Source organism: Drosophila sechellia, chromosome 3L, assembly GCF_004382195.2.
Source record: "Drosophila sechellia strain sech25 chromosome 3L, ASM438219v1, whole genome shotgun sequence".
NCBI lineage: Eukaryota > Metazoa > Arthropoda > Insecta > Diptera > Drosophilidae > Drosophila > Drosophila sechellia.
The window spans coordinates 4,165,275-4,189,490 of record NC_045951.1 but is presented as its reverse complement, the minus strand read 5'-3'; the positions used below and the strand labels follow the sequence as shown (position 1 = coordinate 4,189,490).

At 47.5% G+C, this 24,216-nt stretch overlaps 3 protein-coding genes across 8 annotated transcripts in view; 1 reads left to right on the top strand and 2 right to left on the bottom strand.

Annotated features, from left to right (window-relative positions):
- LOC6610737 (neurobeachin-like protein 1) overlaps positions 1–17,637 on the bottom strand; it is a 34,129-nt gene extending 16,492 nt beyond the window's left edge. The window contains exons 1-17 of one of the 4 annotated variants that reach the window (XM_032719423.1): positions 17,279–17,637; positions 16,686–17,042; positions 16,435–16,621; positions 16,211–16,299; positions 15,882–16,007; positions 15,602–15,751; positions 15,285–15,545; positions 14,908–15,230; positions 14,637–14,844; positions 13,965–14,579; positions 12,658–13,908; positions 11,996–12,596; positions 11,710–11,942; positions 11,024–11,651; positions 10,774–10,961; positions 6,137–6,444; positions 4,040–4,133 (exon numbers count right to left, since the gene is read on the bottom strand). In XM_032719423.1, coding sequence (XP_032575314.1) covers positions 4,061–4,133; positions 6,137–6,444; positions 10,774–10,961; positions 11,024–11,651; positions 11,710–11,942; positions 11,996–12,596; positions 12,658–13,908; positions 13,965–14,579; positions 14,637–14,844; positions 14,908–15,230; positions 15,285–15,545; positions 15,602–15,751; positions 15,882–16,007; positions 16,211–16,299; positions 16,435–16,621; positions 16,686–17,042; positions 17,279–17,329 — 5,649 coding nt within the window. In that variant the 5' untranslated portion in view covers positions 17,330–17,637 and the 3' untranslated portion in view covers positions 4,040–4,060. Of the gene's footprint in view, positions 1–4,039; positions 4,134–6,136; positions 6,445–10,773; positions 10,962–11,023; positions 11,652–11,709; positions 11,943–11,995; positions 12,597–12,657; positions 13,909–13,964; positions 14,580–14,636; positions 14,845–14,907; positions 15,231–15,284; positions 15,546–15,601; positions 15,752–15,881; positions 16,008–16,210; positions 16,300–16,434; positions 16,622–16,685; positions 17,043–17,278 lie in introns of those variants that run through there. The other 3 variants (XM_032719420.1, XM_032719421.1, XM_032719422.1) reach the window with 3 other exon arrangements.
- LOC6610738 (extensin) lies at positions 7,218–10,748 on the top strand. Its single transcript, XM_002035268.2, has 2 exons — positions 7,218–7,548; positions 8,379–10,748. Exons 1-2 carry the CDS (start codon positions 7,516–7,518, stop codon positions 10,593–10,595), a joined length of 2,250 nt encoding a protein of 749 aa, XP_002035304.1. The 5' UTR covers positions 7,218–7,515; the 3' UTR covers positions 10,596–10,748.
- A 188-nt stretch (positions 17,638–17,825) lies between the features above and the next one.
- On the bottom strand, positions 17,826–23,122 carry LOC6610736 (protein tipE). Of its 3 annotated transcripts, none has more exons than XM_002035266.2 (3): positions 22,852–23,120; positions 19,723–21,942; positions 17,826–19,433 (listed from the first exon to the last, which is right to left on the bottom strand). In XM_002035266.2, the coding sequence occupies exons 2-3, from the start codon at positions 21,015–21,017 to the stop codon at positions 19,370–19,372; spliced, it is 1,359 nt and encodes a 452-aa protein (XP_002035302.1). In that variant the 5' UTR covers positions 21,018–21,942; positions 22,852–23,120; the 3' UTR covers positions 17,826–19,369. The 3 variants fall into 3 exon arrangements, with proteins under 3 accessions (XP_002035302.1, XP_032575678.1, XP_032575679.1); XM_032719787.1 differs by having other exon boundaries at positions 22,994–23,120; XM_032719788.1 differs by lacking the exon at positions 17,826–19,433 and having other exon boundaries at positions 19,719–21,942; positions 22,742–23,122.
- Positions 23,123–24,216: the final 1,094 nt, after the last annotated feature.

The window sequence follows — 24,216 nt, the reverse complement described above, 5'->3', positions numbered from 1 at the left end:
GGTCTTGAAGCCTCTGCATGTACTGCCTGCTGCTTTTCTTAATCTCATCCTTCACCCAGGGGAAGCTGAGGACCTCGTGTATAGTGGCATTATCGTGGAAAGGGTGAGCGTTTGTGACTGTGCGGAGCGTTTTGTTTTCGAATGTCTGGATAATGTTGATGTTACTTTTCGATGCAGTGCCCCACAGTTGAATGCCATACGTCCAGATTGGCCTTATGATCGCTTTGTAGATAAGGAGCTTAGTGGAAGTCGGTAGCTTAGATTGTCTGCCCATCAGCCAGTAGAATTCACGGACTCGGTTCTCCGCCTGTTTCCGCTTCTTTAGCAGGTGTGGTCTCCATGTAAGTCTCCTGTCCAGTGTAAAGCCAAGATAATTTGGATTGGCTACCTCTGGGATTGGGAACCCGTTGAAACTAACTGGTGGGCAAGTGCCGCGTCTAGTTGCGAAGGTGGTAGCGGTTGACTTGTCGCTGTTTACCGATATATTCCATCTCGTGTGCCACGTGTTCAGTAGATCTAGTTGCTCCTGCATAGTCTGGGAGGCCTCTGCTGGGGTATCTGCTGTTGTTAGGAACGCAGTATCATCGGCGTAAGTGGCTGCCATAATGTACTGGCTCGGTATCACCGGCAGGTCAGCCGTATACGCGTTGTAGAGGAGCGGACCGAGAACGCTTCCTTGGGGAACTCCTGCACGGGCTTCTTTGACGTCTGAGCGCGTTTCTCCACACCTGACGGCGAATCTTCTGCCCTCCAGGAACGATTTTAAGAACTTGAAATATGGCTGGGGCAGGCCGTTTTTGAGCTTTAGGAGGAGACCGGGGTGCCAAACACGATCAAAGGCTTGCTTAATGTCCAGCATTACTGCTAGGCAGTATTTCTTATTCTCAAAGGCGTCCAGGATATATTGCGCTACTCGGTGGCCTTGCTCTGGTGTCCCGTGGCGGCGCCTAAAGCCAAACTGGTGATCAGGGATCAGACCAGCCTCCTCAATCACCGGCAATACTCTGGTCAAAAATACTCTTTCGAGTATCTTGGAGAGTACTGGTAGTAGGCTGATCGGGCGGTAGGAGGCGGGATTGGCTTCGTGTTTACCAGGCTTCAGGATCATAACTACTTCGGCGCGTTTCCATGATGAAGGGAAGTGCCCCAATTGCAAGCACTTATTTATTATGGTCGTGATTAGTGACTTGCTAATAGGGGGGAGGAGCTTTAAAGCAATGGCATTGATGGCATCATCGCCTGGAGCCTTGTGGTTACCCATTGCCGCTATTAAATTGCTGATTTCCTCTTCCGTGGCCTGGGGTATCGACTCGGAGTCAAAGAGAGGTTCTGACAGGAGCCTGGCTGTTTCGGCTGCTTCATTTGGGGAACATCGATTGGCTGGTGTGAAGACTTCCTCCAAGTGCTCGGCGAATGCGTTGGCTCTTTCGGTCTCAGTTCTGCACCATGAGTTGTCTTGTCTTCTGATGGGCGGGATCCTCTTCAGTGGCCTCTTGATGCGCTTGGTAACATTCCACAGGTTGTGGTGGGGATCACCCGGCGCGAGATTACCAACAAAGCTGTCGAGGGCCTCCTTCCTTAGCCTGACCAGAGTTTCCTTCAGCTCCTTGGTGGCTCTGTTGAGAGCTGTTTTGTCTCTAGGGTTCCTGGAGAGGAACCAAACCCGTCGGAGACGCCTTTTCTCTGACTTGAGCTCATTAACCCGAGGATTCCAAAAGTGGACGTCTCTACTTCTGTCCCTCGTTTGGTTAGAGAACCTTGGAGCAGCATAAGTTGCTGCCTCCTGAATTTGCGAGGTGAGGTTCACAACGGCCGCATCTATAAGTTCAGGGGTATCCAATGGTGGATTAGTGACTGTCGAGTTGTTCAGCCAGTGGTGGTATTTGCTGATGTCGGACGTTTTGAAGATTAACTTTTTACCCGCGGATCTCAACATGGCTGAGGCGTAGACCGAAACGGCAATGGCACTATGGTCCGAGAGAAGGTCTTCCACCTCCCTGGTCTGGATTCTTGCCGGGTCCAGGCCGCCAGAGATCGCAAAGTCCAAGATGTCTGGAGTTTTTGCAGGGTCAGTGGGCCAGTATGTTGGCGTCCCAGTTCCGTGGCAATTGAGGTTGCGGGAGAGAACCTGCCTGCATAGCGCGCGTCCTTTTGGATTGCATACTCTGGAACCCCACCAAGTGTGCTTGGCGTTAAAGTCACCTCCTATGACGAATTTGGGGCCGAGGCTGTCCAAAAGCGAAGAGAAGCAATCGTCCGTGGCTCTAAATCTGGGTGGGCAGTAGGCAGCAGCTAAGGTAATGTCTCCGTGGGTGGTGCTTACCGATATTCGGGCGCATTGCACCCAATCCTCTTGAATTGGTGGTTGGGTGTCGAATTTGATGCTGCTGCGAATAAGGATGGCGGCGCCGCCGCGTGCTGAACCATTAGGGTGGATGGCTGACACGAGGTCATACCCCCTTAAGGTGAAGTAGGACCTGTCTGAAAAATGGGTTTCGGATATGAGGAGAATATCTGCTTGGTTGGTCTTGCAATAAAGCTCGACCTCTGGCCTGTTGTTGATCAGGCCGTTTGCGTTCCAGATGGTTATGTCTAGTGCTGATTGCATAGGGACTTACAGACGGTTGCCATCATCTGATTCATTTGACTCATTACCTTCTCCATCATCTGATTCGTTTGACTCATCGCCTTCTCCATCATTTTTTCAAACATGGCTTCCATTCTGCCCATTATTGTTTCCATCAGGTTGTCAAAATTGGCCTGAGTATGAGGGATGGCATGTGTCTCATCAGTTGCCTGCTTGACAGCGTTGGCAAAACTAACGTTAGGAGTAACCTTGCTGCTGCTCACAGTGTAATGGGCGCGTGGGGCTGAAGCCAGCTTTGGAGCGAGCATGCTTTTGGCCTTCTTATATGCGGGACAACCTTTATATGAGGCTGCATGCGGTCCTTCGCAGTGCAAGCAATGGGCCGGCTTATTATTATTTTTACACTCAACGGTTGGGTGGCTGTCTCCGCACTTGACACACCTGTGTTCTAGGTGGCAGTACCGTTGGGTATGTCCAAATGCCTGACAGCGATAGCATTGCGGCACGTCATTAAACTTTATCGGTGGCTCGATTGTCACCACTGATCTGCAAAGTCGCGTAACTTTATAGGCCTCCTTGTTGTTCTTGGCCGGCTCGAGATTGGCGAAAAATATGTTAAGTGGCTTTTTGGTACTTCTTTGGGTGGGGTTGTAGAGGTCTCTGACCTTGTGTCCGTGACGGTTTAGCCCATCCCGAATTTCCTCTGGGTCCGTTGAGTAGTGAAGACCTTTGATGACTACTCTATAGGCACGTTCGTCTCGGGGCTGGAAGGTTTGAAACCTTTTATTGGACTTGGCCAAGAAGTCCTTCAGGGCGGAGAAGCTTTCCTTGTCCGGGGTCATCACGCGAACGTTGTTGTTGCTTGCCATTTTCAGTGTGAACTCCACATCATTGCCAAGTACTCCAGCAATGCTATTAGTGAGAGCCTTGATATTGGTCACATCCGGTATGAAGATTGGTGGTGGCTTGAAAGTCCTGAGAGTAGTCTTGGGTTTGCCCTGGGTTTTGGTGGCAGCAGGTCCAGGTTCTCCGTCTTGGATGCCTTGTTCGTCGTCGTCATTGCCGTCCTCTTCGTTCGAGAGAATGGCAAATCTGTTTGCCAACCTTCGACGATAGGCTGCGCTGATGTTGGGCGTGGGTTTGCTCACAGGTTTGCGCTTGCCAGGCTCCGAATGCGAGGTGCTGGAGTCGCTGCTCGGGCTGGATTCCCTTACTCTGCGGGCCTTCTTGCAGGGGGTTGATTTCCCTGGCTTGTGGGCGCAGGGGGTGGCCTGCCAATCCATGATGAGGGGGGATGGATCGTGGGGGGGGGAGGGGGGGGACGGTGTCTGGGTACAGCTGGTCGGTACCAACCACTGCACGTGGGTGCTGCTGTGTTAAATTGCTAAAATGCGGGCTCTATGTGAACAACACAGATAACTCGCGGCCCGCAGGCACGTCTGCACTCGTTGAGTGTTCGATCGCGACGATATGCTATGGTGAACACAAAATTAACTTCGTAAAAAAAAAAAAAATGAAAATGAAAATTCCTGGCGTGCCCCGCCCACTACAAATATATGAACATCATTAGGATTACAAGAAAATAAATATATTTTCAGCTAAATAAATTGAAAATATCTTATGTTACATATTTTGTGGATATATGATTTTCAAATAAATCGGTCATATGGTAAAAAACGAATATGTTTCCTCAACAACTAAAGAGTTGTTTGTTAATAATATTATTTAGCTAATGGGCAATAGCTTGCTTGTGAAATGTTTACGCTTAATAAAAATCACCGAGATTGCGTTTAATTCTAAATCATTGAATGATAATCGCTGTTATTAGAACCGAAGTGCCATTATTCAGTGGCGGCTTAGACTTTGGCACTGGCCACACATGAATTCCATTTGAATTTTGGGACATGTAGTGCATTTGTGTGTCGCTCGCTGCCCGTGAGTGGTTCGACCTTAGAACAGAACAAGCCCCACCTGCGTGGGTCACCCACCGGGCTACCGATGCAGTGCAGTTGATGGTGGATAGGCTAATCGCTCAAGGTTCGGGCCACGCACCACAGAAAACTGCGTAATTCGAGCGTCAATGCAAAGTGGTCTAAATGAAATTTATGGGCTCAATTGGAGAACAGTCCGTCGCCATCCGATGGCCAATCGATCCGATCGAGTAATTGGCAACTGGCCACCGGGCACAATGGAGAACTTGAACTGCAACTGGAACTGGCCGCGCCTCGATCATTGGCTTTGGATCCGGATAATTTGATCCGTCCGCGAACTGACCTCCATCGGAATGGTGCGGAGTGGACCCCACCTCGTCGGCACATCTGCATGGGCGCCTTCGATTATGCGCATATTTGTTTTTATTTTTGTAAAAATGTATGGATCGCATAATGAGTTTTCGTTACATTTGCACTTGCATAATGCGACGGGCCTTTGTTGCAATCGACATTAAACGCTTTTGATGATTTAATAAAATTAAATTGAAATGTTAATCGCGACACGGCATGGGCGGGCAAGTGGAGGGGGGTAGCTTCAAAAGACATGGGCGAAAGCGTAAGACAATGGGCGAGCTGCAGCTCCAAGCAGACGGTGCTACAATGGGACCCAAATGCTCGAGGGGCTACCAAAATATCGGGAAAATGTTAGAAAGTATTGCGGATACTTCTGTCCGATCTCTGTCCCGATCTCAGTCCCGATCTGTCCCGCTCTCTATCCTGATCTCTGCCAGGACAACTGTCTAAATACAATAATAGTTAAGAAACTTAAAAGTGCCTTACGTGAGCATGTAAACAAAATATAAGCATAAAAAACTGTAAAATATTTGCATCATAATAAAGTTTTTATTAATAACGAATAAGTCTAAACCCATACCATATGATAATCTCTAAATCTCGCCACTAATCTCAGATCAGTGAATACGATTTTAATGAGATTTTCAGCCAAAAGCCCAACCACAAATAGCCATCGGATTATCACCAATTTGTGGCATTGTGTTTGACGAATTTCACCCATTGTGTCAGTGGGACTACTAAACGTATTGTGGTTGCCACCAGCCGAGTGTGTTGATGAACATCATGACTCCGCTGCAGACTTTAATGATTGAGAGGGATTTGTTTGCATTTGAAAGAGAAATTAACACAGAGCGCGGCGGCTTCTGGCCATATTTGAGTCTTCGAGTGGTTCGAGTGGTGCCTCCAGGTGATTAAGTGATCACGCACACATGTAATACGAGTATTTATTATAACCGTGCACGCTGGCACGCTCGATTACAATTGTCGCCTCGAATGCGAGACGGGCAATTAAAATGCTGAATTTTTCGTCATTTCATAAAGGAATCGGGGCGGGCTCAGTGACGTTTACACAGAGAAAAATCACTGACATTAAATGTACAAAAAAAAAAAACTTGGGAATGTGTAAACTAAATATCAGAGTGGGTGATACCTAAAACTGGTATTAGAGGAGGATATTACATCCTTAGAACATATATGTGTAACCTAAGAATCCAATTATGGAACTAAGCACCTTTTCTTTCTATGTAATAAGAGAAGTACTCACCCGGTGTACCATGGTCCGCGTGGGCCGTACAAGAAACGCTTGGCGGTCTTCCAACGCTTCCGTATGTGGCTGTCGATGGTCTTGTGCTGCAGTGCAGCCGCCTGCAGTCGCTGCATCTCCTCCACCTGGCGCACCTTCCACGGCATGTAGATCTTCTGCTGGAAGAGGCGCCTGTTCTCCGCCTGGTTGGTGGCTCTCTGCTTGGAGGCAGCCTTGCATGCCTCGTAGCACTCCGCCCAGAATCGGTTGATGGGCTCCCACAGATGTAGCTCTATGTCGCGCTGGTAGCGATCGTACAGAGGCTTCACCTGAAAGTGTGAGAAATTCCAGATTAGTACACGGAAAAAAATCACCTACAACATCTAAAGCTAAACATCCTAAAATTCAATGCTAAGATTGATTAAGATTGATAGCTAGTTAAAACATCATATAATAACGACCTAGATGAATCTAGATCCGTATCCAGGATCTTATTGAAAACACCAGTATATATAAGGATTTATTTAATTGATCAATTAGATGAAATCCATCGCAATTGAGATATTTTCTTTCAGTCTCCACAGTGTGAGTTGGAGATCAAGATTGACGATTATGGCAGCTTGAATTTGTTTTCGCTTTCATTCGATTCGGGAGCACTATTCGTGCGTATTCCAGATCCAACTGTTGGCCAGGCGCTCTGGTGGAGATCAGTCGGCATGTCCAAGTCCACAAGTCACGTCCGGTCAGGTTCAAGTTCAATGTGCAGATAGCCGCGGGCACAGGAAGCACTCGATTGCAGTTGTGCAAACCAGTTAGACGCGCTCCTCGATGGCTGTTTATTTGGGGTTTATTTAACGCCGATCTCTTCCAGTTACCAGGCGTATCGAGGAGGCATCCGCATGACGCTGGTGGTGGAGGCACCTCCGCGGGTATTCTTTGCATAATCCATCACCATCTAGTAGGGTGCCTTTAGCGATCGTTCCAAGGCACTGGGCACACACACGGAGTTAAATACTAATAAAATAAATTGAAAATAAAAGAGCAGGGCAAAATGTTTCTGGTAAAATCTCCGCCAGGTGGGTGCATCGGCAGCGACGCCGCTTTGTCATTCGACTGGTTCCAGCTGCGCCTCTTCGAGCCACAAAACCAGACCACTTTCTTGGCGCTCAGCTCAGTTGCCGAAAGAAAGTCCGACGAGTCGTGACCGACCGGGAGCCGCGTGGAAAATCAGAGTCAGAGTCAGAGTCGATCTTCAAAACTCCAGCAGCGCCAACTTGGATTTGGTTGGATTCGGATTCGGAGTCGGAGTCGAAAGTTGTGTTGATGTTCGCGTCGATTTTGGAATTTGTTTTTCAAAACTACTGCGTAGAGTTTAGTTCGCGCTTTGTCTAACGCTCAAAATGTGCAATTTGTTTTGGCTTTCGGCCTGTTTTGTAAGCGATTAAATAATATGTGAATTAATTATGCTGCCATCTCATGTGCGCTGTTAGTGATATTAGATAGAGAAAAACTGGTCATTGAATTAAACTAAAGGAGCCCATAAATGTGATTGCTCATTCAGAATGATTATCCTTCTGTTAAAATATCAGCCAGTTTTGAAGTTCAACCAGTTTTAAAGTTGACGCAACAGAAACCTAAAGATTATTAAAAGGATAATAGTAGCTGAGTCACAAGGCTTTTATGTAATGATAACCAAATTCATATTTATGTTTAGCTTATGTTATTAGGATACCTATTATTGCCACTTTCAAGTTTTGGTTCACCCAGTGGCAACCAGTCGTGGCCAAAAACAAAAGCCAGAAATGCAACTGCACACGGACTCGCACACCTGAACCTGGCGATGATCAGGTTCAATGCTTGGCTCCTTCGGCTGCCCAGTTCCATCTTCTCCCTGCACTCCTCAATAGTGGTTGGATTGCGTGAGAGCAGCCAGCCGGCAAGGTCCCCGCATCGATGCAACAATTACGAGGAGCCTGGCGAGCAAGACTCGTGACTCCATTGCCACTGGTGGAGGTGATGGTAACCATGTTACGTGTAAACAGCTAGGGAAACTGGGAGCCAGAGAGGCGCGCTGAGGCGGAAGCCACCGCCGAGAGCTAGTGAGTCTTGCATGGAAAGTCAAAGGTTAGCCACATAAGACAAAACCACACTGAGATGACAGCATTTAAGTTTGTAGGGAGAAAGTTTATTTGTCTGATGACCTTTTTTGCGGAAGATTAACCCACTCACCCTTTTCCTCTTTATATATCCCCTTTCCCCGTAGTTGGCCCTCTGTCTGCCCCATGCCCTCAGCGAATCCAATGCCACAAGTGTTGAGGCGACGCCTAAGACTGAGTCAAAAGCAGAGCTGGTGCCCACGGCGGAGAAACTGATCCGATATCGCCGTCAGCCACCCTACGCCGTGATCAAGCGCTCCAAGCTGCGCCGGCGGAGGAAGGGTCATCCGAAGATTAAGTACGGACCACCACCGCCCCACATTCGCTACTCGAAACCATCTTTCCCTACCCATACCCATATCGAGGAGCCCAGCTTCTCCCTCGATGACTTTCAGCACCTGAAGTTCGATGGTGCGGACTTTAAGATACCCACTTCCAGCTACGAAGCGCAGTCCATGGATCTGGACTTCTACAATCACGATACAGAACCGGATCTCTATGGAGCGCACAAATTCCCGAGCCTGGACTTTGGCTTAGTGACCACACATGAGCATGTTCCTCACCAAAAGTACGGATTGCCTCCTGTGCAACAGAGCTTCCAGCCGGATCACTCTTTTGCTTCGCACTATGAGCCACCTCCCGCTCCGGCTCATCCGCCGGCTACCCACTATGGAGTACCCGACGCTCCGGCTCCAGTGCCCAGCTACCCGCATCAGGATCTGCCAGCTCCTGACTCCTATTCCATATATGAGCAGAAGATTCCCAATGTGGGCTACCATCAGAACTTTGCGGAACCACCCAAGTATCCGCCTAAACATGGTTCCATCAATAATCCTAATTTTGAGATCGCCTATTCACCGCCCGCGTTTGAGATCAGCACTTCCTATCAGTCCAATCACCACCAGAGCTATGTTCCATCCCATCCCCCATCATCTCATGATGGGTTTGCGGAGCCACCGTCAAATAATTATGTGAAGCCACCTCCCCAGCATGCTCCAACTAATAGTTACGCACCACCCCAACATCCTTCTTCGAGTTATGACCAGCCACCACAGCATCCATCATCGAGTTATGACCAGCCTCCACAGCATCCTCCTCCCAGCTATAGTCAGCCTCCCCAACACCCTTCTTCTAGTTATGATCCGCCTGCTCAACATCCCTCATCCAGTTATGATCAACCTCCTAAACATCCATCTTCAAGTTACGAGCAACCTCCACAGCATCCCTCCTCCAGTTACGATCAACCTCCCCAACATCCCTCCTCCAGTTATGATCAACCTCCGCAGGAGCACCCAAGCTCCTACGAACATCCTCCAACATCCACGTACGATCAGGCACCGCAGCATCCACCATCAAACTATGTTTCCTCCGATTCCCATTCCATCAATACATATCCGCAGGACGATTACGCACCACCGTCGCAGGAGTTGCCCTTGAATCCACACCACAAGTTTCCTAGTTTCGATTTTCCCAAATCCAGCTACGAAGTGCCCATCTACGATCCCGTTCCTTTCGAAGCCTCCAATCGCGATGAACAGGAGTCATATCCACCAATATTGGCATCCTCTCCCGATCTGAATGAGATAACTTCAGATGCCCATGCGGCTGGTAGTTCCAAGCGGCGTAAGAGGAAGCGAAAGCCCACTCCTGGAGTTGTCCCCGCAAAGCATACGCTTGATGTTCCAGAGCTGCAGCAGGCCTATGATGCGGATAGCCACTTGGGGGAGTCACACGAAAATGCAGATACGGATGCAAATAGCTCACACTATGTGGAGAGGAAGCAGAGCTTCTACAACTTTGTTACGCCCACAACCACGACGTCGACGACTCCGGCTCCTTGGACTCCAATGAGGGGCAGGAGTAGTACGACCCGTACGGCATTCATACCAACCATTGTAACAAGTACTCCGAAAACTCCCACTACTGATCGCAATAGACATCGTGGCTCATCTCGGTATCGCACAAAGCAGCAACCCGTGAATCCCAGTTCACCCGATCGCACCAACACCAGCGTTCAAATCGATCAATCCCACTCGCAAAGCTATTACGATGGAACCATTGCACCACCGACCAGGCAACAGTTTTCACTCACAACCGGAGGACGTGGCTCGAGACCTACAAGACCTAGTTACGTCAGAACCCACGGCCCGGTGTCACCACTGGCCCTACAGCCCGCCGATGGTAGGGGTCCACCCACATCTAAGCGGACCACTAAGGGCGTCTTCGACACGACGCTGTTCAAGAGTCCCCTCAGCGATCGGGAGATGGAGAGAAATCTCCATGGGCTGCGTCAGAACTTGCCAAAAAATCATAAACTATTCTGAATTCTCAACGAAATCAAAAGGAGGCATAGCATAAAGACTTTTTAAATAGTGCTTAGTTGTTTAAAATATGTTAATACGTTCTGTCCCTAGATTTAGGCTAATAATGTTGAATATATTTAAATAATAAATAGATCGAGTTCCAAATAAAACTGATACCATATTGTTGTACGTTACTTACCATGCGTTCAATAAAGTTCCTCCACTTTTTGCTGGTGCTGTACATTTGGAAATCATTGAAGAAAACGGGACCAGAGGAAGTTGAAGGCAGATCAGGGAGAGTTGAATCCAAATTGAAGGCTACGCGACATTTCTCCAGCAGAGCTTTCATCACAGGCATCAAGAATGAGTACTCTTCCGGATTGCCAACTAAAGAAGCAAATAGAAAACGATTAGCATTGGAAAATTAATAATATATTCTAGGAACCCACCTTCAATGGCATTATCCAGAGCCCTGTTGATGCTATATAGGAGATACGACAGCTCCGCGGGATCTTCCGTAGAACGACTTTGGAGAATAGCATGCAGTTTGGCCGTTGCCATGGCAACGATACCGGGATTCGGGTGATGCGAACACTTGAGCAGAAGACCCAAGCATAGCCGAATCATATCGGACCAATCGTCGGAGGAGCCCTGTTGGAAGATCATCAGGGCGTCGAGCAATGCTAGCACACCATCCAAAAGTTTTGTAGAACACTTCTTAGACTCATCTTCGTTGGAGCCTAGAACCACCAATTCATAAACCATGCGCAGGATGTGTGATGCATTCTCCTGGTTGACCAGCGTTTGACTGCCGTGCTCGGATAGATCGAAAAGTGAGGCCTGTACGGCCATCTCCAAGATGCGTAGGCGCAGCGAGAGATGCGAAGTAATCAACTCGTTGTTCAGAGCCAGCAAATTAATGCAGCCCAGCACTTGGCCACGCTCTTGCCAGCACTGCGGATGATCGTTGGGGATACCGCGCCAGAAAATGTTGAATAGAGTGTTTGAGACTAGATAAACCAACTGTTCCTCGGTGCCCACATCGCCATCGGCCACAAAGTCAAAGGCGGAGGTGCTCTGTAGGAAAAATTATAAATAAGGAGGAACATTTTCGATTCACTTAAGGGTCATTTACCTCTAAGGAGTCACTTTTCTTGGGAGGACCATGTGGCGACTGCGAGGATGTGTCGGAGCTTAAGGATTCTTCGCGCTGAATCGAAGGCGTCTGTGAACCATCAGCAGTGTCCGTCGAGGTGCCTAGCGCCAGGGACTCAAAAGTGTCCTGCAGATCATGAGTGGTTTGTCGAATGACCGAAAACAGGCTGTTAGCATTTTCAACCACAGCTCCAGAAACAGATTCAGCCAATTCTGCAATTAAAATACATTAAAATATTTCACACTGGATTTAGGGGACAACTTACCTTTAATTTCACTCTCGATAACTGTGGCTGCCTCTGTAACACTAGCCTGGATTTCATTAAGTATGAGGCCACTGTCGCTCAGCTCCTCTTGTTGCTGCTGCTGCAATTGTGCGAGGCCTATCTCCTGCTCCGAAAACGTAATGAGATCGGCCTGCGCTAGGAAGTTTGAGTTATCTTCCAACAGCACGTCGAGGTTAATACCAAAGCTGCGACGCTTCTCCTCGTCTGGCGGAGAACTGGTTATCGGTTTGCGGATGAGCAGACGGGCAATGGACTCCTGCCAGCCCGTTTGCTTCGCCATCGCTACTGTGGATTGCTGCTTGACGAAGGTGGTTTGAAGCAGGCGTTTGGCGATCTCCAGTTTTACGGGCAGATCACAGCTGCTTACATGATAGACCAGAAATATGAGACCTGCATAGTCTGGCTGCAGTCCCAGCATTTCGTCAACCAAATGAAACAGGATAGTAGAGCTCAAGGACAACGGTGTAATAAAAGAGAAAAATCCTGGGAACATGCTCTGCTCAGTAGCCTGATCGTACAATCGAAGCACTTGTTTATACTTCTGATGCACACGCGATGTGGCCAATAGTCCGCTTATAAACTGCAGATGAAATAGAAGTATGTTAGGCACTTATCCAGATGAATGAAATATGTAATTTTACCCTTATTGCAGCCTCCTGAATCTCATTACTGTAGCTCTTGTCCACGAAAAAGTTGTATATAAGATTGGCAGACTGAGGCTCGTGCAGAAGAAGAACCATCTGATCCTTGCAGTTCTTGCCGCGCACATAGAAAGTCATCATTTCCAGGAACTCCACTAGTACAACATCCTGCCGTACAGAAGCCAGAAAAGTAATCATTGCATTGACCTCTTTTATGTTAACTTCTTTTTGTAGATAAAACTTGATGATCCCGAACAGCGTTGCTCGAATGGTTTTCGCATCATCATCGCTGATGCTGTCCGGTGTGGAATAGTATTGACGCACCACGTCCAGCACAAACTGGACGCCATACCGCTTTCGGAAGAACTTTCTGTCATTCTTAATCATGGCACTCAGGTATTGGGCGTGGCCCAGGGTTATTTGAAACTGCAGACGCGACCAAATAGCAAAGTCGAAGACAATGTGAGCATACAAAGCGTCCAACAGCTGTCCACCTGCTTCCGCCTTATGTCCTTGCAGCGACTCCATTAGCAGGTGGGTGGCCATCAGGGCATTAACATCGAACAAAGACGGCGGACAGCGTTGGAGCATCGTGCCCACAATGGCCAGACATTCACTACTTAGTAGTTGTTCTTGGTTTGTTTCATGCTCATGTGTGAGGTAGCGCAGGAGGCACAGAAAACTGGCCAGCGGATGTTGCAGCATTTTCCATTCGGTGTATGAGTTCGAGGATAGCATCTCCCAGTCTGTGAACTCTTCAGCCGACGGCGTCGGTGCACAGGACAAGGACTCCTCGCTCACACTGCCAATGGAGATGTCTGTCGTCTGATCCAATGTGATTAGCCTATGCAGCATGGGTAATATTGCACCGATACCTCCGATACTATTGATTGTCTCCTGGATCTTAACGATCTTGCAGTGCTGAGCATTAATCCTGCCCGGATACTTTCCGCCTGGTATTAGGTCCTGGCAGGTTCCATGCCATATTGCTCCCGGAGCGTAACAGAACACAAAGCGAGAGTTGAGTTCCAAAAGGTCATTGTCCTGTGAGAAAATGGAACTGAAATTGGCGCCCGCGTCGAAAATTGTTTTCAAACTGGTGGTTGGATCCGCCAGTAGCACACCGCCCAGGTGTCCATTAAGACAAGTTTGCTCTCCAAACACCGTATCCTGCATTCCGATAGGAAAATTCTTCACATTAGGATCAAATGCCGTCTGTGTGCGCATCGGTAAGGTGAAGTAGTTTGACACCTAAGAGGATAAACTAGGTGAGAAATGGAATATTAAATCAAAATCTTGATTCTTACATTTGCAGATAGGGTACGTTCAAGTAAGCTGGGGAGCATTCCCTTGTAGCCACTGGATCCGCTCTCCTGGGATGAAGACCTTGGCATATTCCCAGTCTTGGCTACTTCACCTGGCTGTGGAGGAGCCACCACTGCACCGATAGAGCAGACAGTGAATGGTTCATTAACTGCCTGAACCTTCAGGGTGGCACTCAGTTTCTGAACAAAATCCACATAGATGTTAATCTGACTATACGAAAATGGTCGTTTTGGGGGCGTTATGGCCACTGTAAGGTAATGCCACTGGCCATCCATAAGTGTCTTGGTCGCAGTAGAGGAAGTGAGGTATTCCCGCCGAGTCAGTGCAGCAACCACAACGTTTCCGTTTGGCTGCACAAAGACCTCGAAACCACTGGCACTTGCTGTCTGTAGTGTAAGCAGCATTCGCCGATTGTTTGACTGCTCCTTCAGCTGATTGAATCGGACCAGGATGTGAAAGATGAAGCCATATGAACCGGAGATAGTCCAGTTTCGAATATCGGGTACAAGAATACCATCCGTCGACTGCTCAATGGATAAGAACTCGGCGCAGGAATTGCTGCCTCTCAGGCTCTGCAAAGCAATTACAACAAGAGTCTGCAAGAAAATTAAGTATTAATAAGAATACGAGATCACAAGAGGATAGAATTTCACCTGCTGGAGCTGCTTGAATTGCGGAAACTTCGTGCCCTGCCGCAACAGTGAAAATATGCACTTGAGCTCCGCAGGTACAATACTGAGCTTGCTTAATTCCTCTATCAACCTAATGAGATTCTGAACACAGTTCTCGGCCAGAGATTCCGCCGTCAGGAGGCAACCACACACTGCCTTGATAATATGACTGCCACATGCCACAGTTTTTCTGTTAAATATTCAAAAGGCTGATGTATCCGTTGTTTATATCAATCGAAGCTAATTTTCTTACGTTCTGTAGTTGTCGGTACAGCCCTTGAGCACAAGACTGGTCACATGCAGTTGTTCGCGCTCTTGGAGCGTTGGCACCCAATTGAGCAATCGGAGCATAACTTCGGGTAGCAGCAAAAGGTGCTCACTTTCATCGTAGCCAAGCATGAAACAAGTGTTTAGGAGTTCCACTGTTGGACTGCCATATTCCTGCAGGCTGGTAAAGAGCCTCTCGATGCGCTCACCCTGCCGTAATTGGGACGCGGATTGAGGGGAGTAGCGCGCCAAAATGGCCAAAGCTTCCATGGTGCTGCACAGGGAACTCGAGTGGGAAATATGCCAGGGCTATAAAGTATAACAATAGTTAGTACTGAATTTGTAAAATATAAGAAAACTTACTTTTATAAGCTTTGGCAGGTTGGTGAGCAGTTCCAGTAGATTGGAATCGAAAACGGCTTCACTAACGCCTGCATCGCCTATGACAAATAATTTAACAGCCGCCACGGTGGAGGAGAGTGCAGCCATGTCGATAGCCACATCCTGGTCAGCATCGCTGGTTATATCGAAATTGGCATCCCCGCTATCAAAGTGTTTTGTGGCCAGGAGCTCTTGGAGAGCATCACAATACAGTTGAACTAACGTAACTAGGTCTATTTGGCGCTGTTCGAAGAAGATGTGATTAGTTTACTGTGGAATCGAAATGGCTGGCTACTCACTTCTTCCGGACTAGATTTCTGCAGCACAATGACCATCAGCGCATAGCATTGCAGGGCTACGCGGCGCAGATTATTGGCACTCTCCCATTGACGCAGGATACTCATGGTAATGGACACCGTGGCGGGGCAAATGGCCTTCATACCATTGCGCTGATCAGACCAAAATCACCATTATAAGGGTTGAGTTCAACGCAGGACATGGGACAGACAAGCAATGGCATGCATGAGCAACGGTTAGGGGACAACAATGATCGGGACAACAGATGGTTCCACCACTCACCAAGTTATCACAGTCTAGCAGCCCATCACCCGAGCAGGGGGCAAGTGAAGAAGTGGTTAGAGCGTTAGTATTTCTATTTGTCAGGGTCGAGGTCGAGTTTAGAGACTTCAGCACTTTCAGCTGCAGCTGGAGGAGATCCAGCCACACCAACGATACACGAAATGAAACGAAATAGGACAAGGAAACAAAATGATAGAGCTCTAACGTACATTAATAGCGAAAGCAGTGAGCAGAAAGGTAAGCTGTCAGGAAGTGAGGTTAATAATTAAACGGTTTTTAAGAGAGAAAGGACTACACAGGAAGGGACTGGAGACGCTTTCTGGCGCTACCTGCGAGCCGCAAATCACAGCGCCTAGGATGTTCAGCAGGCTTTCGCCAATTTCCGCATATCGAATGAGCTTCTCCTCCTGAAAGCAATCTGCAAGGCAAAGCGAAATTGTTAGTAGGCCAAACAGTTATAGGGCAGTGATGGGTCAGTTAAACTTAAGTTGGGATCTGATTCATCAGCAGTTAGTTTCACTCCATCACTGCCTCTTTAACCTTCTTATCTTACCATAAATAAAAGGGACAATTTCCACATGAACCGAGTGGGGTTTATAGGAAAGACGACTGTAGTCAGCTGACTGGCCTCGCACAAAGCTGCGCCACGTCAGATATGGATCATACATGACCTCCAGGAAAGCCGAGAAACTGCTGAACAGGTGGCTTATGGCGGGCACGCTCTGCGGCAGCTCCATTTGCTGGAATTCATTGATAAGTCAATTGTCATAAAACCCAGCAATATATATAAAGACATTTGCATACTTGTTTGAACACCCTGGAGAGTATGGCGATCAAATTCGGCTTGTATTCATACTTGATGATGGCCAGTATATTATCAAAGTGCCGGCACACGATCACCAGACAATCCACGAGTATGGCTACTTCTTCGATGGCCTGCTCCTCCAGTTTCCCTTCCGTTTCGCAGACATCTCTGGCTACAATGATGAATTTACCGATGGCGGGCAGCAGTTCATCCGGCAGGCGGCCCAAGTGAGGACCACTATCCGGCTGAACCTCGTGCCACATCGGACAATTTTCCGCCTGAAAGTCCAGCTGCAGTTGGCTCCTCCAAATGGCCACAAAGCGGGCCACAAATTGCCGGAAGTGGGTTTCATCGTTCTTGAAACGAAAAGAGCGAGGGAGAGGGAAGGATTCAGTTTGAGCCTCTCCGGGATTATATAATCATTACACTGTTTACATTTCTTCAAGTGCTGATAAACATTTGCTTTATGCCTTGCAGTGACTAATGCTATAAACATTTGCGGCCGCCCCCGCAATTGGAGCGGCACCCCCCGCCACTCCTCCGCCCAAAATCCGACTTCTTATCACTCGATTTTCTCTAATTGGAACCTCACCTTTGTCGTGTACTGCACCCACAGATTATATATATCCTTCTTATTGTCCATCGTCGCGTTTTTCCCAGCAATTTTCTCAGCTGAACGGCATTTGTTAATTGCTAGCTGAGTTTTTCCCCAAGGCGAATTATTTGTTTACAAAAAAAAATGTTGCCGACGATGTGGTTTGTTTTGTCCACAGCCCAGTTTTTACTCTATTTCGGCGGTGTTTTCCGAGCTCCTCCTTGGGATCGAACGTCTATATAGTCAATGTGTTAGCCTCTATGCAGTTTGCTCGCTGTGATTTAGATTTCAGCACATTTACAAGAACTTTTTGCCCAAAATTTCACATAGCTAGAGGCACAGGTGAAAACGGCAACAGCTGATTTACTTCTTCTTCCTGTCATTCACCATTGTTGGGCAGTGTTGTACAATGCGCGGGTAAACCAAAATGTTGGCGCCAAATTTTGATCTTACAATACTATTAATAAAATTGAAGATCTTTGTTATTTGTTTTTTATAGTTGCAGAAATTCATCCATAACACCAAAATAAAACACCATGACAGCTTAGGCTGCTAAATGCGTATTTATTTCGAGATTTTCATGTATTTGGTTTCAATTCTAGTAGCATTTTGTTATTTGTTGTCTGTTTTACATGATATTAGCTAATAGTTGCGCTTCTGTTGCCATTGCTTGACCCTCGTTAACTATTTCCAACTGTCGTTAAAAACAAACGATTTCTGCGTAGTTCATTGCCGCCTATCATTGATACAATATGCGCAAAAGTGCAGTTTGTTGATACGGATGCGGATGCTGATGCAGATGCGGATGCGGATGCTTCTATACGCATAGGCATCGAATTTCGATTTCGAGATTATTCGCCTTCGAGTTTAGAAATGACTTGGTTTGGTTTTCGGTTTTGTTTGTAATATAAAAAGGAAACGTTAGTTTATATTTAATTTCAGACCTAAATTATTAAGATTTAATGCAATATTTTATTTGTAAGTTTTTAATTGAATAGCTTGAACCATTTGTAGGACCTATAAATATTCACTATCCGTTAATAATCTTAATAAAATAAATATGTAGAAGAAAAATCTTATGCCTCCGTTTCAGTTAGTTAAAGCTGTGAGTTTTTATCCGCATTAATTTGAAGGATAACAATGTTAGTTAATTTACGTTAATTTAAGTTAATGTTAATTTAATTTAATTTAATTTACTTCAAATATAGGCATTCGACTTGCTTTCGTTTATCATTACGTTTAAATGAAATACACGATGCTTCCGCTTGTTGTGAAGTTTAATTTCTGTTTTTCGGTTCTTCGGTTTTTACGCTTTACGGTTTGCAGCACTTGAATGGGCATTACAATATTTAAAAAACCTCAGCGCCTCGATTTATCGATTTGTAAATAAGTTGCGCGCCTATTTCTCTTTTGCTTTTATTTGCTCTATTTGGATTTTGGGTTTAGGATTGTGGATGTTGGGCAATGTGTAGTGGGGTAGTGTTTCTGCCTCGAGACGACGACGATTGTTGCGAATAGAAAAATAATTCAAGTAAATATTTGTATATGCGTGTATAAGTATTATAGTTTTCCCTCTAGGTATATGAATAGCACTCCATGCTCGAGTCCATGCGGCCTATGTTTATTGTATTTGTACCAATCGCCTAAGATCCTCCAGATATCAGATACTGTGCACATACTATAATGCCCGTGCATTGCAATTTTGAGTGGGTGTGGCAGTCCGGAGTTACTCCGGCTATCTAGCGTGCTTGATGTGGGTGAGTGTGGGTGTGAGTGTAGGTGTGAATCCGAGTAGCTAGTTCATAAGGTAAATATAATCTATCATAGTTCATTAGGTGCCGCTAACAGCTCTGAAGGTATTCAGGTTCGGTCGCATTCGCTGCGTTGTTGTCGATTGTTTCGGGTAGAAATACTTGGGGTGTATCGCTTCACGGTTGTCTCATGAGTTCTTTTTTGGGTTGGGTCTCTGCTCCAGTGATCTCCGCCTGCTCCGTGGTCCGTGGCTGGCCGCTCGGCGGCCTATGTGTCCAGCAGCGGCTCATTTTCCGAATCGGAATCTAACATTTTCCAGACCATGCGCCTGACGTTTCAGACTGCCGCTGTCGGCCCAGGAGGAGTTGAGATACTCGTCGTCATCGTCTTGCTCAAGTTTCTGCAAAAAACATGAAGATACATTTTAGTTTCAAAGTTAACATCTTGATTAAATCCAAAAATGAGTTATTTCATAGATTTTATGATTTGGCCATTTTGCGCATAAATGTATGCAACAAAATAACTCAAGAGCTTTTTACGTATACGTAATATTATTTTTCTAAGCGAACGCCTATTGTCGAACCCTTTTACAAAACCCCTTCCTTAAGTCAGACCCAATGTATTGAATGGGCTATACTATTCAACCCCACCCCACTTTCAATGATTACCCCATGTATATCCTGCCTTACCCTTGCACTGAATTGGACGTGGAGATAGCTCCGTTCTCCAGCGAGTCCCTCGATAGCTCGTCGGCCATCTGGACTTTCAGCTGGTGACCGAACGAGTTGATCTCCGAGTTGGGCGTCATCTGCGAGCCCGCCGGACTCTGCGCGATGTACGGACCAGGCGTGGTGACAGAGCCACCCTGCGATATGGAGGCGGTCATGCCGGGACCGCCGTTGGGCAGGACACCCTCCAGACAACTGTCGTTGGTGGTGGAGTCCATGTTAATGATTTGGCTACCTGCCACATTGTCCGCCAGGACAGCACCATCGCTGTCGTCCACGGCATCGATATCATCGATGTCCATGTCCTCGGCGTTCTTGTCCAGCGGCGCCGTCTCCTCATCCTCGTTGTATATCTTGAAGTAGGCGTACGTCAGATAAATCACCGAGATGATGAACGAGGGTATTGGAATGGCCATCGAGTAGACCAAGTTTAGGGTGTTTTGCCAGTAGTCCAGGTCGCTGATGACCAGACTCGGGTCCACCTTGGAGTAGTAGCAGGGGAACTTCATGCCGATCTTGGTGTACCTCTTTAGCCAAATGGTACAGTTGAGCATTGGCGGGTAGCCACAGCCCTTTACGTTCGGGAAGAGCCTGGCTCCCACATAGTAGTACATGGAACGGTTCCCCATCAGCCCTTCGTTCAGCTCGGAGATCTCGTCGAAAGGCCTGCGCTCGTCCGGAATGAGGGTGCCCGAGGCACTCAAACCGCGCGTGTCTTCCGAATCCTCAATGAGGTAGCCATTGGAGCCGTCGGCATCCCCGAAATTGAGCTGCTCCAGCCGCCCTCCGCCTAGGTCGATGTCCAGGCCGGTGCCACCACCCAGATTATCGTACTCGTAGTCGCTCCTCAGAGCTCTCTCATAGCGATCAGTTCGCTTGACGGGCGGCAGTATGCGCTCCGACTCCTTGAGATTGATGTGGTACTCCGTGAAGTTGAACTCATCGGTGAAGTTATATAGATTCAGGCGGTAGTTCACCCGAATCTGGGTGCACGTGTAGATGTCCTTTGTGCAGCCCTCGCGGCAGGACGACCACGAACAGTTCTTGGCCCCGTAGTAGATCTCCGTGTCGTACGTCTCGCAGAGCGCCGGAACCTCCTCGAACTGCATGAAGATCGTGGTGAAGGCGGGCTCGATGACGAAGGGCACCAGGAAAAGGAAGGCGAACAGGCTGAATGTGCCCAGCAGGATGAAGAAGGCGGTGGTGTAGAAGAGCAGCTTCTCCTTGCCGGTGCGTTTGTCCTGCTCGTCTCCCATGTCTTAGCTCGATTTTGGTCGGATTTGAAGTCCACTATATATTATGGTATTATTTAATTTTATTAATATTATTAGTTTTTTAGACGCAGGTCTGGCGGTGGCGGCGGCGGAGCAGAGCGGCGATAAGTGCGATAACTTAGCTTACAATTGCGGCGATTACTGATCGATAACGATAACTAATAGCTAGATTACGATTACGGTGCAAGTTATATCACAGGGAGAGTTCGATTTCTCGTTTCGTTTGCTTTTGCTGTTGCTTCTGCTTTTGCTTCTTTCGCTTTGGTTGCCTGGCTGTCCGGTGTCCCGTTATCTCGCACATAGCTGACCTTTGCAGGGAGGGTCCTGCATCTTTGTGCTCCAGTTCAACGGCATCGCTTCACTCGATTAGACTAAATACTCCACGGAGTCCGAGTGCGAGTCCCACGTATCCCGCATCCTTAATCCCCTCCAGCTTCCTCCTCCTCCGCCTCCTGGCAGTGTGGTGGCAACAATCGTGAACCTTTACTAATTGCTTTATTCGTCCCAATGGAGATGTTTCGTCAACATCAGCACGTTGCAGTCGTCTTGCTTTTGCCTGATTTAGCTGCTTCTTGATTATTTTATGACTGCGGCAAAGCGCTGGATGTTCGTGCGTGTGTGTCGTGTGTGGCCTGTGTGTCCTGTGTGCTTGGTGTGCCTGTGTATGTGTTTGGCCTGCCAATGGCCAGTTTTGAGGTCTCTCTCTCTTACTCTTTGTTTTTCTTCACTTTACATTTACATTCTTTCGAAATATGTGTAGAAAAACGAATGCTGGACGGACAGTTTTGTTTGTCTTGTTCACTTTTTTGCTTTGCTTGGCTATTCCTAGCGCTCTTCCTCTCTCTCCAACATGCTCTTTCCTTCTCTTCTTCTCCTTGCTATCCTTGCCACGTGCAGTTCACAAAGGCTGTAAGAGAGTGTGAGTGCGTTTTAAAATACCGTTAGGCCGCGCTTTGCCGTTAATTCGTGTATATTTTTAAAGCACACAAAGGTGACGACGGCTATATTTATGTAACCCCGAGTGTTACGAAACGGAAACACGCGGCACGGCACCAATGAGCTCAACTCGCACTCGTCGTGTTTAAATAATAAAACTCCTTCGATGCATTTGCGGGGTGACGAGGGGGTCAGAGGGGCGGAGGGGGAATGGGGGAGACAGAGTGGAGCCACATGTAATTTTCAATTCATTTGGCACGCTTTCACTCACACACATACCAGCTCACACGAACTGGAAACAGACTGTGCACATGCAAGTGGAGAGCCTACTCTCCCTCCCCCTTACACACACACACACATTGGCACACAGAGTCTTAGGAACGAGGGGGGCTGTAAAAGAGAAAGAGAGGGGCAGAGTGCCAGCTCCAATCGAAATTATGCGGCAAAGGACCTCCCAAAGGAGTGAGTGAGTGGGCTAGAGCAGAGCCAACTTCTTGTGCCTAGCACGAAACGATTTTTTAGGAGGCACCATATAAAAAGATTTATAAGAACCACGTTGCTGGAAACCTGCCCCCCACCTTCTCTTTTAGATCAATTAAATGTAGTTGAGTTACAATTTTCAGGTATTTCGGTTGGGGCCTCTTCACTTCTAAGCCTCTCCCCCCACCGCCCCACACCTCTTTCCAGTTCTTGTGACGTAGAGTTGCGTGCTCCCGTTTGTGAGCTTGTATGTGTTTGTAAGTGTCCGAGTTGCGCCTGTGTGTGTTTACTCAAGGTTCAGGTTACGCGGTGAACACGATGACAACGGAACGAGGATTACGCATTTTCAATCACAAATCACCAGCACACATTCGCTGTTCTTTGGGCTACCACTGTTTACCATGGAACAATGGTGACCTGATTGCGCACGGGGTCAAAAGTTGCTAACGCTGAACAATTGTCACATTCACGCTCCACATTTTCTTTCGTGGCATTTTCGGTTCCTCTTGCCTTTCTTTAGTGGCAACAATACAGAGACAGACCAACAACGAAAACGACAACTACGACGGCGACGACAACGACGACGGCGACAACCAAAAAAAGGAGCAAGGCGACAACACGACGGCTGAACTCTTCAGTGAAAGGACTGCCTGCCACTGGCAACGCTGCAGCGGAATTAAGGGCCCACGTCCAACTGGAGCTTCGGAGCGGAGCTTTCTCCTGCACCGCCGACAAGCTCCAGTCCAGCGTTGCCCATTTGGCTAATAACTTGCTAGATTCCGCTGCTTTGATAACCGTTAGCTATTAAGTTTAAAAGGGCAATTCTTATTGCATACGGAAAAGTAGTATGTTCCCTGCTCGGGCGCCAGTATGCATAATTAGGTCGGAGAGGAAATACTATCCTTCAATTTTCAACAATTTCGTAAGAAATGGCAAAAAATGATGGAGTAAATAGAAAGAGTATAAAGCGTAAATGAACATTTGGCAATAATTGCTTAAGAACTTTTGGCTAAAATAATTACTTTTCGTGGACCTTTCACTTCTCGGCATCACTGGCTAAAGCTCTCTCTCTCCTCCTTTCTCCAGCTGGGAGCAACAGCGGCCAGCGATGACGTAAAGCCAGTCGGCGCAGGCGCCCAGCGATCCCCGCCAGAAAGAGAGGGCTCCGATGGGCGAAAGCTGAGAAGTGCCAGAACTCAGAAGTGGCATAAACAGCAGGGAAACGTAACGAGTTCTCCTGTTTGGAATTTTCTCGGCTCGCCCAGCCACGGGGAAATGGTGGAAAAGTGCAGAAACGCAGCAATTGTGGCACTTGCTTAGCTAAGGATCAAAAAGAAGGTCCAATAAACCGTAGAGTTCCGTCGAAGAGTGAGCCATGTGCGGGTTATGAAACGATTTTGATGGCACACTGTGTGCAACTGTGACTGTGACTGCGATTGCTGCAAGTGTATTGGTGTGGTTAACCAGCCCCCACGACCACCAACCCCTTTCCCCACGTGTGTGCGTGCCCCAGTAGCAGGAACGTAAATAAACCTTAACACTCGGAGCTGAAACATCCTTAATTTACATGTGAGTACTGACCGAGAAACTCAAAATGGTAATCATTGAATGTAGGATCCTTCGATGACCCTCAAAATCATTGCCTACTTACAAGCGCACTTTTCATTGATTGGCATGCAACTAGAAGTTCTCCCTGCGGCCATTGATTATTCCATTCGGTCCGTGATAAAACCAAAGTGGAGCATGTTTCAGTTGTTTGTTGGTA